We start from the raw sequence: 20,199 nt of genomic DNA, 5'->3' as shown, positions 1-20,199 counted from the left end.
CAATCCATAGTATGACCCCCACCCAAAAAAAAATTTGTTGTCACTAATTAATAGAAGTGTGACTAACTGGCAGATGGGAATCAACCTAGGGGGACCATTTAAAAATAGAAAAATAATTTAAGAATCTATATCCTTGAAGAAAATACAGCTTTAGCAAATAGTACATTCATTATGTTTCAGAGAATATTGTTTGAAAGATTTTGTATTATTTTATTATTGGTTGTTAGTTTTTTGTTTGTTTGTTTTTTGTTGTTGTTTTGTGGTGCTACGGATTGAACCCAGGTCCTATGCGTGCTAGGTAAGCTCTTTCCCACTGAGCTACATCCCTAGCCCTTCTGTTGGCAGTTTTAATAATGATATTTCTTACTTAGAAAGTCAGCCCTACCACTAGACACGGTGGTGAAGACTTGTAATCCCAGTGATTCAGGAGTCTGAGGCAGGAGAATCACAAGTTTGAAGCCAGCCTCAGCAACTGAGATGCTATCTCAAATTTTTAAAAAATAACAAAAAGGGCTGGAGACAAAACCTAGTGATAGAGCAACTCTGGGTTCAACCCCCAGGACCACCACATACACATCAAAAATAAAGAGAAAAAAACCTTATTCAGGAATTTTTAAATGCCTTTAATTGATTTTTCTTTAGGATTCAGGTATCCATTTATGTGTTATTGATGACTCCAATGAGCATATGCTTACTGTATGGGACTGGCAGAAAAAATCTAAAGGAGCAGAAATAAAGGTAAATCAAAACAATTTTTAATTGAGTGTCATCTTTCAGAATACAATATTTGTTTGGCAGGTATTTGGAGCCACTATGATATGCATACCTTTGGTTGCAAGCGTAAATTCACTGGCCACATTCATCATATTTACTCATTTATAAACATTCTTATGATATTAACACCACAGTAGATACAAAGTAAAAGTCTAGCATCTTGAAGCAGTTTCAGTGTTTCAGATATTGTGTAACTGAAATGTCAAAGTAGCACAATGGATAAAAGGATGTCTAATCCCAAAAATTTAAGTCTCCACACTACTCGACTGCTGCTGCTTTATCAAAATTGTAATTTTTATTCAATATTTAAAGCTATAGAAATTGTGAGGAAAATTTCAACCTTAAATATATGGCTGACATAACTGAAGAACATATATAATAGTTTTTTTGTTTAAATTATGTTTATAGGATTATTATAGAAAATGCTATAGCATTTATAATAGTGTTGATCTGTTGTGTGGATCAAGCTATATCTGGTAAGAGAAGACTGTCAGGTTAGCATTGAAGCTGTGTTTACGTGGGTCAGAAGTGGCCTTCTCCGTCTGACAGGCTTTCAGAGAGACTCCCAGTGTAAGAATACCTTTAAAAAGTCTACAACATGTTTGATGCACCCTAAATAATAATGTATTTTTCTTTCATTCCTCTCTTAGAAGTTTTGTTTTGCATAGTCTTCAAGCTTTCAGCTTGTTGGTCAAAATAGATGTTGTTATGTTTTCATGTGTAAGTTAATCTTTTGAAGAAAGTACTTGTTCTGTTTGATTGATATAATTGAAAGAACTACAAGCTGTCAGGAAACTTCAAACTTTAAAATACATTAATGAAGACATAAATGGTCTTCTCTTCATCGTCATTTAGAGTAATTTAACACAAATATAGGTAAGTTGCACCAGAGTGTGTGAATTTTCGTCCTTGATAGTAAGGTCTATCAAATGAAGTGTGTGGTTTTCCTCCTACCAATCATTCATCCATCTCCTTCTCTGGACATATATGTGTTTCTGTTGCTCTGAGTTCTGTTCCAGTCCTTCACTTATAACTTTGTCTCCTGAGTTTCACATCCATTCCAACCCAAATCTCTCACAAGTTGAATCCCTATTTCTAGAAGCCTGCTAAGATATCTTTATGTGAAATCCTTATACCACAAGTTAAAATTTACATGTTTTAATCTATCGATTATCTTCCCTAGCCCAAACCAGTATTGTCTCAGTGATTCACACTATATTCCACCTAAGTTCCCAAGCTAGAATCTCAGATATCATTATGGCTCCTTTTATCTCAGTTCTCATATCCAGTTCTCCAAACTTTGTGTCTTAAATGTCTTCATTATACCTCTTTCTAGTACAGGTGATTGTAAAACAACTGAAGTTAACTTAAAAAAGAGAACTTATAGTTTCTTCTTTGGGGAGAAAAAGAAAAGACTTTACTAAAGAATAGAGGCATTTTGCCTAAGGAATGAGTTGACAGGAGCGAGATCACTCAGTTTTCCCCTGTGTGTTAAACTTAATCTGTTCTGCTATTGATAGGCTCTGTCCTGTCTCTAAGCCATAAGGATTTGGGGAACTGATAAATAACTTCTTAATTTATGTAAACTTGAGACTCAATAAGGCAATTTGAAAACTGTAATAACAAAAATTAAAGAAAACCTAATAAATGGAGGAATATTTTATATTATGGACAGAATATGATTTTATAAAGATGTTACTTCTCTGCATATTGATCCATATAGTCAACATGGTAAAATCCTGCATGAAGTTGACAAACTGAATATATCTGAAAATACAAAGTTGTAAAAACAATCAGGACAACTATGAGAAAAAGAATAAACTTGGATAAGCCAAGCATGGTGGCACACACCTGTAATCCCAGCAACCCAAGAGGCCGAGACGGAAGAAGCCTCAGCAACTTAGTGAGACCCTGTCTCAAAAGAAGAAAACTGAAAAGGGACTGGGGGTGTAGCTCAATGGTAAAGTGGTCCTGGGTTCAATCCCCAGTACCAAAAAAAAAAAAAAAAAGAATAAATTTGGAGGACTCTATGAGATATCTGTATCTATTATATCATTGAGTCATTGTGGTACAAGGGTAGAAGAACATATCAGGGGGAATGAATAGAGAAATAAACTACACGGCTTGATTTTTGGCAGAGGTTAAGACTTTCAATGAATAGTACTGGATTAACTGGATATCCATATGGGGAAAATTAATCTTGACCTTTACCTCACAGCATTCACACAAATCAGTTTTAGGTGGATTATGAATGTTGGTATGAAAGGTACAAAGCTTTTAGAAGAAAATATAGTAGGATACCTTCATAAGCAAATTTCTTAAATGTGACACATAAAATTACTAATTACAAGTGGGGGAAAGTGATATATTAAAAATTTCATGAATAGACAACTTTAAAAGAATATGAGAAAATATATTTCTGGTAGAACACTCATGTTCATAATATATAAGGAATTTCTGTATATCAGTAAGAAAGAAAGTAAATTGGCAAAAGATTTCAACAAGGACTTCATAAAGTAGGGTGATTAATAAACAGGATGAACGATCTCGCTGATAAGCGGATGAGGACATATAATGGGGAGTAGGAGGGGTTAGCGTTAGGGTTAGGGTTAGGTTTAGGGTTAGGGATAAGGAGGGTGGTAAGAATGGAGGAAGGAAGGACTATAGAGGGAAAAGAGGGGTGGGGGGGAAAGGGAAAAAAAAATAACAGAATGAATCAAACAACATTGCCCTATGTAAATTTATGATTTTTAATTAAAAAAAAAAGCAAGAGCAAACATTTTACTAAATGAAAAAATGCTGAAGTTATTCTGTTGTCTTCACAAATGACTAACACTGCTTTGAGGAACTAATACAGACAGGGAAGTGAATTATTGGAATAAACATTGAAAAGAAGATAAAACTATCTTCCAAAAATAAAGGAGACTCTACCTTCACCATATACAAAAACAAATTCTGGATTCATTAAAGATTTTCATGTCAAAATAAAATATTAAAAAGAAAAAAAAATAAACAGGAAAAGATGCTCAGCCTCATTAAAACCACTGTGAGGGACTGGGGTTATAGCTCAGTGATAGAGCACTTGCCTAGCATGTGTAAGGTACTGGGTTTGGTTCTCAGCACCACATATAAATAAAATAAAAGGTCCATCAACAATTTTTTAAAAAGCACACACAGTGAGATATCACTGTGTACCTACCAAAGTAGCTTACATGAAAAGGACAAAAATGCCTACATTAGTAAGGATGTAGAGTAACTGGAAGTCTCATACACTGCTACTAGGCATGTAAGTTAGTACAAAACCATTTTGGAATACTGTTTGGCATTATCTACTAAAGCAGAACATTTGCATACCTGCTGGTTCTCTCCTGGGTATAAGCCCAACAGAAATATATCCAGTTCTTTGCTAGAGGACAAATAGCTGTGCTACTTATGATAGCCAAAAGAAAGTCTAAAGTACCTTAAAGCCAATCACCAGGAGAATGAATAAAACAATAATGTGGTCTTTTTTATACAAAAGAATAGTGTATAGCAATTAGAATGAACAATTTACAACTATATATACCTTCACCAATAGATCTCACAAGTGTAATGTTCAGAAAACAAGCCAGAGTTATGAAGGGAGTACATTGTTTGATTCTGTTTAAATGAAGCAGACAAAGATCTCTTTTGCTGAAAATCAAGATAATGGTTTCTTAAGTAGAGAGAGAGGATGATAGCTTGGCAGAAGACATAGGATATTTCTAAAATGTTAGTAATGTTCTGTTTCTAGCTTTGTTCTGTTTCTAACTTTTAGACAATGTACACTGCTCTTATATTTGACAGTTTTAATGTGCTCTCCCTGAATATATGATAAATTAAAATAATTAAAGCTATAACTCATGAATGTCTTCCAAATACAAGATTTTTATGAATAAGTAGCATAAAAATGATATTTAAAATGATATAAGAAGATGAGGTCATGAAATTTAAATCTTTGTTCTTAAAAATTTATTATTAAGCCAATTGCAGTGACACATTCTTGTTGTAATCCCAGCTCTTGGGATGCTGAGGCAGGAGGAGCATAAGTTTGAGGCCTGCCTAGCAACTTAGCAAGACCCTGTTTCAAAATTAAAAATAAGTAAATAAAAAGGTCTGGTGATGTAGCTTAGTGGTAAAGTGCCCCTGAGTTCAGTCCCTACAACCAGGGATTATTATTAAAAATTTTAGTAAAATATATCTTAGAAAAAAAAGGCATTTCCTTCAAAATTTTCCCTGTTTTTGTCAGAAGCTAAAATTGGTACTTGCTAGCTATAAAAATATTCATTTATCTGAAGTTTTATTTCTCTTTTCACAGACAACAAATGAGGTTGTTTTGGCTGTGGAGTTCCACCCAACAGATGCAAATACCATAATAACATGTGGTAAATCTCATATTTTTTTCTGGACTTGGAGTGGTAATTCACTAACAAGAAAACAAGGAATTTTTGGGGTAAGTTATCAGAATACTATAACTTCATTAGGTACATAAAACTTAAAACTTTTATTTGTTGAGTAAGTATAAAATCATCATACCAAAGGAAAAACTTGAAAAATTTTATTTCATTGCAGAAATATGAAAAACCAAAATTCGTGCAGTGTTTAGCATTCTTGGGGAATGGAGATGTTCTTACTGGAGACTCAGGTGGAGTCATGCTTATATGGAGCAAAACTACTGTAGAGCCTACTCCTGGGAAAGGACCTAAAGGTATGGTGTTCTCATATTAAACTCATTCTGTATAATTCTCACATGTGCTGTCACAGTCCCCTATCTTGCCCAGAACAGGAGAGAAGGAGTTGCAATGGAACAACATGAGGGTCATCAATATACTTTTTGGTTTTAAGATCTTTATAATCTTTTGTAATAAGATTATTTATTAAGCATATATAACCTACATTTAACCATACTGAGCCTCTAGCATGTTAATAAAAATAATTAGATGTAGATATATGTTCATTTTAAAAGTATAAAGACTCACTCTCCCCTGGGATTGTGCTTCTGTAGGCAGAATGCGTGGCCATGCAATAAGGTAGTAAAGGGAAGGAAGAAACCTCTCTTCTCAGTCCTCACACTGGGCCTTGACAGTCTTTCCACATTTCATGAGAACAGTTTTCCTCACAATTATAGATATGCTTGGTCCTTTTACTTTTTCTTTTGTGGCATAGGGATCAATGTCTACACTACAATCGCACATGCTAAGCAGGTATTCTACCACTGAGCTACATCCCCAGCACACACCCTCGTGTGTGTGCACACAAACGCACATACACACTTTTTTTGTTTTTTGTGTGTGTGTGGTAATTTTGAGATGGTGCCCTTAAGTTGCTCAGGCTAGCCTGAAACTTCAGAACCTCTAGCCTCATCCTCCAAAGTAGCTCAAGTAGCTGTGCCTCCATAATTGGCAGGATATTTTGTTCCTAATGGCCATTTGAACCCAAATATATAGGTCAATTTTGCCCTTTTCTGTGGTAGATGAAAAAGTTTGAGGAAGAGCAATTGAAAAATAACCTTTTTCAACCTCATTTTTTCCAAACTGTTTAAGAACAATAAAACTTTAAAAAAAATTTCAGCATACTATGTACTTTCTTCAGAGTAGAAAATTAAGAGAGAAAAAATAGAAACATGGTTCTAAAACCATAGGGTCAGGAACAAAGAGAGATTCTTAATCACCAGCTCCCGACGGTAACAGCAAGGAAGAGAGAGAGAGAGAGAGGTGATGGGGAACGAGCTTGGGGATTGGCAGAGCAATTCAACATGTTTATCCTTTTTACCCTCAAGCCGTGGAACAGCCTTACCTCCTTACCTCTGTCTCCCTAAAGTCCCTTTATTAAACCACGGAAAGAATCCCAAGTTTAGAGTAAAAGAAATCACACCACCCACCACCCCTGCCTATAATCTCAGGGACTCAGGAGGCTGAGGTGGGAGAATCACAAGTGCAAGGCCAGCCTGGGCTACTTGGTGAGACCAGTGGTAAAGAAAGTGCCCCTGAATTCAGTCTCCAATACTGGAAGGGAAAAAAAAAAAAAGGAAGAATGAAATTCCTGTTCCCCTTCTCAGAAAGACCCAGTTTACATGTCTGTCTTTTCCAGTAAACTTTCCCAGGACTACTAGCACAATGTCTGGCATTTTGAATTAGGAATTTGAAAATTATTTGTCAAGCGTTTTAGAAAGGAAATTAATCTTACGTTGGGGTGTCCGGAATAAAAAGAGTACTGTGGATTGAAGCACATTTTCACTGAATTGTGGAATTTAAGCATCAAAATTATCCTCTTATTGCATGGATTTTTACACTGTATTTTTCAGGAGTTATATAATAGATTAATTAATGTTTTCCATATCCATTCACCTTAATTTCTAAGCCTAGCAATTGAATTGAGTTAGATATATACAAGCATTAAAAAAAATCATCCCTAAATTATATTATTATTGATTTTGATCTCAATTATTGGCTATACATTTTTAACCTCTTTCAGTTTAGATTCAAAATTCACATATAAGAAGGATGGTAGGGAGTTTTGAGAGCTGCTCAAAAAATAGAATTAGAATAGTTTTTTGACTACCTTTCCCACTTATTTCTCTCTTATTTTTCCATTTGTTCAGTATTAGAAATGCCAGGAACAGCATAATATATCAAAAGAGTAACTTTTAAAATTGTTGACATATTCTTTAACACTGAGCAGAGTTTGGGTATAAACATACCCTTCATTAGCCTTAATGTTTGTGGTTAAGTAGGAAGTGGGGATAGGTTCAGAGGTTTTGTTTTGATTTTTGTCTGAAAAATTTGTGGCTTATCCTCTGTGCAGAGAAAATCTGCATATGCACAAACAGGAAATAGAAAACCCAATCTTATAAGTTAATGGGCACATGAAATGACCTGTGTTGTAGTCTGCTATGTGACTAAATTACCCTAGTCTACGCAGAGTTGCTAAGAATTTTGTTTTGTGTTTGGGATTTTCAGTTCTGTTTAAGTATGGCTGAGAAAAGGGGTTGGTGTTTGCAATGAAATAATAAATATTCAAGCATAGACCAGACTAGATGCCCAAATTTCTCATTTTTAATTCTTGAATTTTTAATCCTGAATTTTTCAGTAGATTGATCCAGTTTGCATATTCCCAAGTATGACATTTATGAAAGTTAACAAATTTTCAGTTATTAGTACTTTCTGTTTCTTAAGTAGTAAAGGGTTGTTATTTATTTTCTACATATACGAAATAGTTTTAAATTTATTCTTATGTGAAATAATTCATAATTTTTTAAGTGGGGGAGCAGAAGAAGTTAAGAGTATCCACATCACCATTAAAATGTTCATCATTCTTAAATCTTTGTCAAGTTCCTTTAAGGAATTGAGAAACACGACCCTAGAGGCCCAACTTTACCTTGCCCAACTAGTAAAAGCTATCCAACATCTTCATTTGTAAAACAAGGTATACTTGATTTTCATGGAAATTCCATTTCTGTTAGAGATGAGAAGAAAGGGAAGGATTTGCAGTTAAGTTTGGATAGACTGACATAGCCATCTGATTAAGCCTGAGGTATAGTAGATTTTATTAATTCAGAGATTCTTCTTTTTCTCAGCAGGTATGTAAAACATTATTTGGCCTAAATTGGAACATCAGAAATACAGGCCCATATGAAAGAAATCTTTAACTATAAATTTGTTTTATAGATAATGACTATGTAAAGAAAACTTTGGTAATTTACTTAAATACAAAGCACTGAATTTTTTTTTAAATATTTTTTAGTTGTCGATGGATATTTATTTATTTATACACCATGCTGGGAATCAAACCCAGTGCGTTACACATGCAAGGCAAGCACTCTATCATTGAGCTACAACCCCAGCCCAAAGCACTGAATTCTTATAGCTAACTTAATTCTAGATCTTCCACAGGAAATGATTTTCCTGGGGTGAGAAGTGAGTGGTGGGAATCTAGCCAAGTTGATTATTATATAAAGTATTTTTATTCCTGGTGAAGCTTTTGTTCTTCAGGTTTAATTCAGCTTTCTAACATTCCATCATTCAGGGTAGATCTGAAGTGTTTAACAAGGTTATTGATGTGTTTAGAAATATGGAAGGCTAACTTAAGAGCAGGAAATTTTTATTTCATTTTCCTACATTCTCATGGAAAACTAAAATGCCACACCTGCCTTGTGTAATTTTTCACATGGTACTCTCAAACTACTCTTGTGAATTTGAATTATATAGGACAATAAGCCTAAAATTTTCTTTTTTTTTTTTTTTAATGCCCAAATAAAGCCAACAGTACTCTCAGATGCCCTTTCTCTGTTGGGCACCTCAGAGCAGTGATAGATACTGTGTGACTGTTCCACTGAACACGCTGTGTTGTTCAAAGCTTAGTATTTTTAGGTAATGAATATTGATATGAGCCTGGTGAGTGACCTGAATAATAAGTTTATTGAAGTTTCCTGCTCTCAGCTCTGTTGATCAGGCAAGCTGTTCTCTAAAATAAGACAAATTCCTTCCGTACTTCTGCCAGTTACACCTATCCATTAAATATTTGTGCTACTAAAATTCTCACACTGAGAATTTTTTAGAGTCATCTCTAGCTAAATTTTTTTCAGGTATCAAAACCTTCCAAATTTTAGATAATTTAAAAAAATATGACAGCACAAATAGATGAATTAAAAAGAACAATCTCAAATTTTAGTTTTACTGGGACATAGTACATATACCATAAAATTAACCCTTTTGGAAGTGTACAATTCAGTAATTTTTGTTATATTCAGAGTTACACAACTATTGCTACTGATGTCAGAACATTTTCATCATGCCAAAAAAAGAAGCCCTGTTACCTACTAGCAGTTACACCCCTTCCCCTCACTCCTTTGCCCTCTAGCAGCCTCTGATCTACTTTTGGTTTCAGTGGATTTGCCTGTTCTGAATATTTCATGTAGAGTTACAGAATGCGGCTTTTTGTGATAGGCTTTTTAAAATTAGCATAATGTTTTCAAGGTCCATCCATGTTGTAGCATATGTTAGTACCTCTCCTTTTTCTTGCATGATATTCTGTTATGTGTACATACCACATTTTGTTTATCCATTTATCAGCCAATTAATAATTTTTAGACTTGCAATTTTTTTTTTTTCACTCTTCCTTTTGGCCATGTATAAGCAAGTATTTACCTTCCCATTTTGAACCCGGTAATTAATTCTGCAAGTCAGCAATTCCAAAAATTTCCTCTTGCACTACCAGCAGCCTCAGCCTCTGAACTTCTCTGAGTAAACATTATGAATACCAAAGAAAAAGACTTGAGTATTATAAGCTTATTTTGACCCTTAATAAAGGCAATCTGATTAGAAAAAAAAAAAAAAAAAAAAACAGAGGGCAATGCATAATCAGTTATCACACATGGATTTTACTTAAAATATTTTCATGTACTTATCTTGTCCCTGTCTGGGTACTTAGTAAAGTATTGTGGGCATATAAGAAAGACCAGCTTAGCCATCACATTGGTCTAGTCTGATCGATTTCTTAAATACTGTAATTCTTCTCTTCTAGTTGATCACAAAACAGCCACTGCTAGGAGCATCCCATACCCACCTTTGCCTCTGTATCTTCCCTAGTACCCATCCCAACAGATAAAGGGAGTAATCCTCCAGATTAATAGTAATTTAAATGTTTAACATTGTGACTGTTTACCTCAGTAGAAAATGAAGACTTTTTTTTTTTTTTTTTAAACAAAGTTACAAGAACACCATGGTGAGAAAGTTGTAGCTTAGTCACAACTTTGTCATTAGCTAAACATGTGGTATTAGCTAAGCCACTCCTGCATCTCTTGTGTCCTCAGCTTTAAAATCAAAAGAGTGTTGCCACCCTAACTACTGTACAACACAATTACAAGAGATTACAGTCGAGGTTTGAGGCTAAGATACATTTCATAACCACTGTTGTCTGTGGAATTGTTTATCACTACTTTAGCTTACATTTTTGTAAGAGAATATTTAAAAATAATTTTGGAGTAAATAATAGCATAAATGCAAGATTGTGTTAAGTCTTAAAGCTTCACTACCTGCTTTGCAGAAGAATTGCTGAAAATAGGTTTTCAATTACTGAATCGTGAACTTTGAGTACTCTGTAGTTCTGCTAAAGCTTTTTTCGAAAAGGACACAAAAGTCTAATGAAGGGTGTTATCACTAGTGTTTTTACCTTCCCCCACCGTATTAGGTGTATATCAAATCAGCAAACAAATCAAAGCTCATGATGGCAGCGTGTTCACACTTTGTCAAATGAGAAATGGGATGTTATTAACTGGAGGAGGGAAAGACAGAAAAATAATTCTGTGGGATCATGATCTGAATGCTGAAAGAGAAATAGAGGTAAGGATGGAAATGGAACATAATATAAAAATATTAAAGCCTTTACACTCATGTATTTTGTACCATGTTAAGATAACAAATATTCTTACCATTTCATTCCCTCCCTGTAGAAAAGCTTGTTAATGTACAGAATAGTTTGTTATTAAAAAATAATTGGAGAGGGTTTTTTAAACGATCAGACTGTGTAATTAACTTGCTTGCTGTTTTACATATCTGAGACCTTTTTTAGTGATCTAGAAATACAACTATTCTCTATTAAAATTTAATAAACAATGTCATTGGCATATAAAATAACCAGTTTAATTTTAGAACTTGAATGTAATCTTTTAAACATTGGGCTTAATGAGAATTGCTAATTATCTGTAGATGTAGCTGCTTCAAGGCAGGTATAACCATAAAAACTGACAGATATCATGTGCTCATTGAAAGTTTGCTAATTGTGATCTTGGAAAGTAAAATGGCTAAGATTAGTATTTTTATATCAGTTATTCTTTTGTTGGAGGTTGGGGAGGTATCAAGGATTGAACTCAGAAGCACTTAGCCAGTGAGCCACATCCTCAACCCTATTTTGTATTTTATTTAGAGACAAGGTCTCATTGAGTTGCTTAGCACCTTGCTTTTGCTGAAACTGGCTTCGAACTTGCAATCCTCCTGTCTCAGCCTCCCAAACTGCTGGGATTACAGGCTGGATCAGTGATTCTTAAAGCAAGAGCAAATCTCAGTGATTAATATTGCTCCTATTTTTTTGTTCATTTAAAATTTTGAGTTTAAGCTTAGTGCTTTTTCTAAACATAACTGACTTTCAAAGTATTTTCTAAAGAATAGAGGATTCAGCTGGGCATGGTGGTACACTGTAATCCCAGCAACTCATGAGCTGAGTCAGGAGGATCAAAAGTATGAGGCTAGCCTCAGCAACTTAGCAAGTCTGTGTCTCAAAGTAAAAAGGGCTGGGGATGTGGCTCAGTGGTAAAGCATTCCTGGGGTCAGTCCCAGTGTGCCCCCCACCAAAAAAAAAAAAAAAGGAAAGAAAAAGAAGAGGAGGAAGATCCTGATAGTACTCCTTGGGTTTTATTTACAAGACAATATTAGAGCTGCTTTATCACAACTTTAAGTTCATAGTGGAAATGCCATTTCCTTTGCTATTTTTCCCCCCCAAGGCCTGAGATCAATCTCCAACACTCAAAATAAAATAAAATAAAATAAATTAGAAAATTAACTGAAGCGAAGAATATTGATAATCATCATAACTTCTGTGTAAAATAAAATGCAGTTGCTTTTACTAGTTGTATGAGATTACTATATTATCTTCAAACTTGGAATTTTGTCATTTATTATCCTATAATTGCTTACAACTATAAATTCAGCCATTGTTCAGGTAGTAACTAATGCATGTTAGTGTATATAAGGTAACTTTACAAATCTATTTTTATAGGTTCCTGATCAGTATGGCACAATCAGAGCTGTAGCAGAAGGAAAGGCAGATCAGTTCTTAGTAGGCACATCACGAAATTTTATTTTACGGGGAACATTTAATGATGGCTTCCAGATAGAAGTACAGGTAAGTTTACAATGTCACTGATTAACTGAATATTTTTGATGATACCCTTTTCTTATAATGATGGATGTCTTTAATTTTCAGGGTCATACAGATGAACTCTGGGGTCTTGCTACACATCCCTTCAAAGATTTGCTCTTGACCTGTGCTCAGGACAGGCAGGTGTGCATGTGGAACTCAGTGGAACACAAGCTGGAATGGACCAGGCTTGTAGATGTGAGTGGAACAACATGTGATTAGTTTCCCCACAGAAACTCCTCACACTGGCATTTGGAAGCACCTAAGGGAAAAAGATCAAGCATTATGGTTTAGTAAAGGGGCAGGGGTAAGAAGGAAGTGTTTAGTGTGTAGGTAAAATATATGAATCCCTTAAAAGAAGCAAGTTAGCAGAGTAAAGCTCAGTTTTTCTGTCCATTTCAGTAGTAATTATTAAAGATTTCACATGTTTATGGAGCATAAATTATTATGGAATACTCTGGTGATGTTGCTGCTCACTAACAGGCTCTATCATCTTCTTTTTGAGTAGTCTCTTGCTGTATTTTCTCCCTACCCCACCCAGATATCCACCTTTTCTAGCCTAAATGGTATAACAAATTGCAGCCTCTGAAGAATTGTACAGATGTTATTATTCCTTATGTTCCACTACCTAGCCACAAGCTGGTTGCCCTTTTCCCTTACCATTCTGCCAGCATATCTTGCCCTTCGTGCTTTGAAATTCTTTTTTCTTCTCATATCCATGTGGTATTTCACATTGACTACAGTAAAGTTGATCAAAATTTCATGTTAGTATGAAATGAGTTATTTTCAAGGATTTTTTTCCACTGTCATAGATCTAGGGAGACCTTCTCATGTACTCCCCAACAGCTTTCTGTCTCTCTTCTAGGAACCAGGACACTGTGCAGATTTTCATCCAAGTGGCACAGTGGTGGCCATAGGAACGCACTCAGGCAGGTAGGGTCTTTAAGTGAGCGGAGTAATCTGAAATGGTGGGATGTTTAAACTGTTATTCAGGAATGTTCTTGATCTGATCTGGAGAACTGATCTCCTAAGTTGCACACTAATCTGCTTATTACTCTTATCTGATAGGATACTCATTCAGGCCTTCTTTATTAAGCACCTATCTACCATTTGCTACATGCTGTTGTAGGCATTCAGGATTAAGAGCAAAACAAAAATTCCTACCTTTGTGGAGCCCACATTTTAGTGTTTTTCAGCAGTCAAAGCAAAATAAAAATTAATGTTATAACTAATTATGTTAGAAAATGTTAAGAGCCATGGGAGGGGGAGGGAAAATAACAGGAATGGAGAGTGATTGCAAAATGATGAACAGGGCAGTCAGGGATATGCTGCGGAGCAGACTCCATTCTCCTCTCTAAAATTAGAAATATCAGAAATTTCTCTTTTCATTATCTTTTGTGCAGGGAAGAAATTTGAAGGTAATGTAATCCAGTCGAGTTTTTTATATTGTTTGTGCTGTAGCTTTTGCCATCCTGCCTTTTTTTAATTACACACAGATACATAATGAAGGTATATTTTCTGAAATCATTAATGGCCTTCTTGCAGACATTGTATATACTTTTCCAGGATTATTAAGTAATATATATTTATTATCTATATGTTTTTAACTAACTCCTACTTACGGCTGCTGTTTGTAGATAGTCCTACAGTTAAGAATTACAAATAATTTAATTTCTTTTTTAAGGAGGCAGAGGAAAAAATAAATGTCAATTTTCATAAAATTTAAAATCCATTAAAAATGTAAAATGTTGATTTCTAATGGATGAAACTATTGTACATTCATATAAATATCATTTTTTAATTTGACTTAAGTATTTGAAATCAACTATTTGATTTACTTCTAAATAAATTTAGTCATTTAAAAGTTTTTCTTTTTAATATTTCTAGTTGTAGGTGGACACGATACCTTTATTTATTTTTATGTGGTGCTGAGGATTGAACCCAGTGCCTTACACCTGTGAAGCAAGTATTCCATCACTGAGCCATAACCTCAGCCCTAAAAGGTTTTTAATAACAACTTTTCCCCTTTGACTTTTGGATACAAATTAACACCTAGAAAGTGAAAACATTCAAATTCCTTCTCAAGTACAGTTCCACAGACTCTATTAGAATTATGGAAAAACAGGTCTGTAGAGCAAAAATAAGTTATTTTGGATAAGTTATTGAGATGCTACTTGAGTGTTTCTGAAATCTCTGAATTTTATTTTATTTTTTTTTAATTTATTTATTTTTTATTTTTTATCTTTTTTATTTTGGCTTTATTTTATTTTTTATTGTAAACAAATGGGATACATGTTGTTTCTTTACATGGCGTAAAGGCATACCATTTGTGTAATCATAGATTTACATAGGGTAATGTTTGTTTGATTCATTCTGTTATTTTTTCCCTTCCCCCCACCCCTCCCACCCGTCTTTTCTCTCTATACAGTCCTTCCTTCCTCCATTCTTGCCCTCCTCCCTAACCCTAACTCTAACCCTAACACTAACCCCTCCCTCCCCCATTATGTGTCCTCATCCACTTATTAGCGATATCATTCGACCTTTGGTTTTTTGAGATTGGCTTATCTCACTTAGCATGATATTCTCCAATTTCATCCATTTGCCTGCAAATGCCATAATTTTATCATTCTTTATGGCTGAGTAATATATATACAATTCCATTGTGTGTGTGTGTGTGTGTGTGTGTATATATATATATATATATATATATATATCACAGTTTCTTTATCCATTCATCAATTGAAGGACATCTAGGTTGGTTCCACAATCTGGCTATTGTGAATTGAGCAGCTATGAACATTGATGTGGCTGTATCTCTGTAGTATGCTGATTTTTAAGTCCTTTGGGTATAGGCCTGGATTTTAGAATTAAGCTGTTTGGTATAGGAATTGTAATAATTTGCAAATATATAAGGCTTTCCTATTTCAAATTTCCCCCAAAACTCATGTCAGTAATAGACTTTTATCAAATTTTAAAGCATTTAGACTTGGACCAAATAGGCGTATGATAGGTTATTTTGCAGAATTTAATTTTAAAAGATTATTTTGACCAAAAATTTGGTCTTAAGCACATTAGAAACCACATTAACTATAGCAATTATCTGATTTCAGAAAACCACAAAGGAGTTCACTTCACATCTGTCCTTTCAGTGGCTGAACAGATTCCACAAATGCTAAAGTCATCAAAATAAGAGTAAAAAACTGTCATCTGTTTGGTATCAGATCATGTACTAAATTATTTTACATTTTACTTTAAATCTTTATCGAAGCGTGACAAAGTGTTTATTAACATCGCCATTGAGGATAGAGAGGAAATCGAGACTCAGAGAGTTTTAGTCATTTGCAGCTGAGCTCTGGCTCTTCATGGTTCCAAAACTTAACTCTGCTCAACTAATGTTCTTTGAGATGTTTTTATTTATGTTCATAGCACTGTTTAGAAATACTGTAAGGAAAGTTTTTATTTGGTGGTTAAATTATTAACGGACATATTTTACAAGTATTTACTGTATATATAAGGGAGTTAAATAATAAACTGTATAATACTAGAGCATTGATTCATGAAGCCATTGCTTGATTGGATGAAGAGATATGTGTGTGTTCAAGTATGCATACATTTAGAGTCCCAATTTTTAAAATTTGGTCTAATTAAAACTGAATGAAATTACTTTCTAACATTTATGTAGCTGTGAAATCATTGACAAACTTTAAGTCACTCAATTTAAGTGACTTATGCTAAAGTTAAGCTAGTTGTTTCCTCCTGGAGTTGTGAGTAGAAAACACTTTATAAGTGAGAGGGATATAATAACTAAATGAGTAGTGCTGGCAGTCCATCTGTTCTGTCCCATATGGAATTGGGGACTGTTTAGAATCTGGGGAAGATGTAGTTATCAGTATTCATTCTGTACCTAATTCTTATCTTTGGTTTCACATGTGGTTAAGTTCTTCTGATTCGTGGGGACCTTTCTCATTTGTTTTTATTTTTCACTTGGTATGTGAATATCTGTCCTAAAACTGGAAATACATTAACGTAGATTACTGTCACTAACTTTTTAAGAAATATATGTATATTTTTTAGTGGTAGATGAACCTTTATTTTTACTATATATTTATTTATTTTTATGTAGTGCTGAGGATCAAACCCAGTGCCTCATGCATGCTAGGCAAGCACTCTACCACTGAGCTACAACTCCAGCCCTATCACTAACTTTTAAGCCTGAAAAAAGTCAGACTTTATTAAAATAGAGTATAATATATATCCAAATTGCTCGTAGTCCAGAAAAGTGACTAGTAGAACATTTAAAGATGTCTTAAACCTTCTTGTCTAGATATCTTCTTCTTCGTGTAACCTAAGAGTAGGCACAAGCATGAATAAATTGCCACAGTGATAAATATAATTACCATTTCTAAGAGAAAGTATTATGTCATTTTTAAGGGGAAAGTGAAAAATAGGTGGCTATAGTACTTCCTCAACATGCTAATGCTTACACAGGAAGGATTCTTATTAACAATTTTATTGAGATATAGCCATACTATAAAATTCACCAACTTCACAGAATATAATTCAGTAGTTTTTAGTTCAGCTCATAGAGTTGTGCAGTCTAATTTCAGAACATTTTCATAAATCCAGAAATCTTGTACCCATTAGCAGTCATTCCTCTTGACCCCACACACCCCTGTCCTAGGCGTCTGATCTGCATTGTTTCTATAAGTTTGCATATTCTGCACATATCATACTAATGGAATCATACAACATGTGGGCTTTTGTGACTAACTTCTTTCATTCAGCTTAATGTTTTCAAGGTTCATCCATGTTGATCTCTTCATGTACAGTATGTTTAAGTATTGTATTACTTTTTAAGACCAAATCATTCATTGTACAAATATACTGCCTTCATCAGTTGATGGACATTTGGGTTTCCACTTTGTGGTTACTATGAATAATACTGCTATAAACATTAATATACAGGACTGAGGTTGTAGCTCAGTGGTGAATGCTTACCTGGCATGTGTGAGGCACTGGGTTCGATCCTAAGCACCACATAAAAATAAAAATAAATGAATAAAATAAAGGTCCATTGATAATTTTAAGTTTTTAAAAATTATTTAAAAAATTAATATACAGTTTTTGCATAAATGAATCATGCAATAACTCTTTATGTTTAACATTTTAAAGAACTATCAAACCCTTTCTCAGCAGCTATACTAATTTGCAGTCCCACCAGTATTGTGTGAGCATTCCAGTTTCTACACATCTCCAAGTGTCTTATATTATCTGTATTTTGATTATACCCAACCAAGTGAATTTGAAGTAGTTTTTCATTATGGTTTTCATGCGCATTTTTATGATGACTAAAGATACTGAGCATCAGCATCATTTCATGTACTTATTGGTCCACTCGTATCATTTTTTTAGAGAAAGGTATGTTCAAATATTGCCCCATCTTAAAATTGTAAGAGTTATTTATGTGTTCTAAATACAGCCCCTTATCAGATGTATGATTTGCAAATTTTTTTTCATTCTTAGGATTGCCTTTTTGCATTCTTGTTCTTAGCAGCCTAAAAGTTTTTAATTTTTATGTAGTCCAGTCACTCTATTCTTTCTCTTCTCACTTGGTTATAGAGGTTTATTCCTATATATTGTAACAAATTTTATAATTTCAACTCTTACTTTAGGCCTCTGATTTCAGCTTGAGTTAATCTTTGTGTATGGTATGAGGTAGTGTCCAACTTTTGTATGTGGCTATCCAGTTGTTAACAGCACTCTGATGTTGGCACCCAGTTGAAAATTAGTTGAACATACTATTTGTAACATATAGGAATGAAAATATCAAGATGGAAAGAAGAGTGGACATACTGAGAGAAACAGGTAACTTCAAAGACCTAAAGTTTCTGGTCTGCAGTGATAGCTTTGACAAGAGAACAAGCTAGGAAAATGAGCCTGGCAAGTAGGTAGATAAAGAAATTAACTTAGTCTTTAATGTGGAATCATAGAATCCTACTGCTGGAGATACTTCAGTGATGGTGGCAGCTGCAATCTTGGCAAACCAGTGATGGAGCTCAAATACTGTTACCAAATTCCAGCTATGAAAGTTCTGCGCCTAAGAAATGTCCCTTCTGTTCAAAAGTGAGATGTCAAAAATATGTTAGTAATACCTAAAACTTTGACATAATTAAAAGAGAAAACTAATTTTAAAAAAATGATAAAATGAGATTTCCCTATATAATTTGATATCATTTCCTTGGTCTGTGTACTCCTGAGTTCATTTCTCAGGGTGCACAGTGTCTTTGAACTCCATTAGTAAGAATCTCTGGGTTCTGCCTTGTTCAAACTACAATTTGAGACTTTTCAAATGTTTATGGGGCACTTATACTTTCAAAGCACTGTAGATGATTCAGTGAGTGTCACAAAGAAATATGTAGAAATGGTCCTTACTCAGTAGATTATAACCTAAGTATATTATAACTTAATTAAATACTACATAAAAGAGACAAAGACACATTTCATATTAGTAGTTTCTTGTTTCTTAGTTAAACAGGCACTCCAAGAGAGCAAAAAAAACTACTGTGAGCCTGAGCAGACAGAGAAAACTTCACAGAAGAGATAGACTGGACCTGGTCTTGAAGGAGGACTGGATCCTGCAGAGGCAAGGAAAACAGGAGCTTTTATTAACCAGTAGGAAAGGATTAAGAAAATGTAGGAAACTCTGAACATAAGAGACTGACAGGACTAGAACATCTTTAAAGGAATCTTTAAAGATGAAATATGCGCTATGCACCATGAAATAGTGCATAGCCTGACCTTTAAAGTTTATTGAAGATATTTTCCTTATCACTTCAACTAGAATGGTTAAGTTACCCTTCATAATCTTTCCATCCTGTTTTATAGTTTCTTATCTACTCCAATCCATTCATTTCTGTCCACTTATTCCTGACACATTTGATAAAATCATTCCAACCACTTCCTCATTGTTAACTCGTTTTGAAACTTCCATTATCCTATTACTTACCATCCATGTTATTTTGAACTGTTTACCACTTTATGAATTCATTTTGTCTCCTCAGTTATAAACTCCATACTCTGTAGCTGGTCTTTGTTCTCAGGATCCCTAAATGTTAGTGTTCTTGGAAACAGAGAGAGAACCTTTTCCACAGGATTACATCCCTCCCTGGTGTGATATAATGAAGAACTTAAGGCAAGAAAAATTAGCTTGGTTCTGTCACTAACTAGTTGGTTGATAACTAATCAGGTGTTTTGATATCACAGGATTTCAGTTTTTTGGTGTTTTTTATTATTGTCTGTTTTGTTTTGGGTACTGTGAATTGAATCCAGGGGTGCTTTTCCTGAGCTACATCCCCAGTTCTTTTTTTTTTTTTTTCTTAAAGATAGGGTCTCACTAAATTGCTGAAACTGGCCTTACCTCCCAAATTGCTGGGATTTCAGGCATGTGCTGTTGTGCCCAGCTCAGTTCCTTATAAATTAAAAGGCTTGAGTTGG

At 34.4% G+C, this 20,199-nt stretch overlaps 1 protein-coding gene across 4 annotated transcripts in view; it reads left to right on the top strand.

Annotated features, from left to right (window-relative positions):
* EML4 (EMAP like 4) overlaps window positions 1-20,199 on the top strand; it is a 161,357-nt gene that overhangs the window by 115,236 nt on the left and 25,922 nt on the right. For all 4 annotated transcript variants that reach the window (XM_079109760.1, XM_079109761.1, XM_079109759.1 and 1 more), the window contains 7 exons: window positions 643-738; window positions 5,111-5,245; window positions 5,365-5,500; window positions 10,981-11,132; window positions 12,565-12,690; window positions 12,772-12,903; window positions 13,571-13,638. In XM_079109760.1, coding sequence (XP_078965886.1) covers window positions 643-738; window positions 5,111-5,245; window positions 5,365-5,500; window positions 10,981-11,132; window positions 12,565-12,690; window positions 12,772-12,903; window positions 13,571-13,638 — 845 coding nt within the window. The remainder of the gene's footprint in view (window positions 1-642; window positions 739-5,110; window positions 5,246-5,364; window positions 5,501-10,980; window positions 11,133-12,564; window positions 12,691-12,771; window positions 12,904-13,570; window positions 13,639-20,199) is intronic.

This window comes from Sciurus vulgaris (genome assembly GCF_902686455.1).
Source record: "Sciurus vulgaris genome assembly, chromosome: 14".
Lineage (NCBI taxonomy): Eukaryota > Metazoa > Chordata > Mammalia > Rodentia > Sciuridae > Sciurus > Sciurus vulgaris.
Note: the sequence above shows the minus strand (reverse complement) of the source record. Positions and strands in the feature narration are given on the sequence as shown.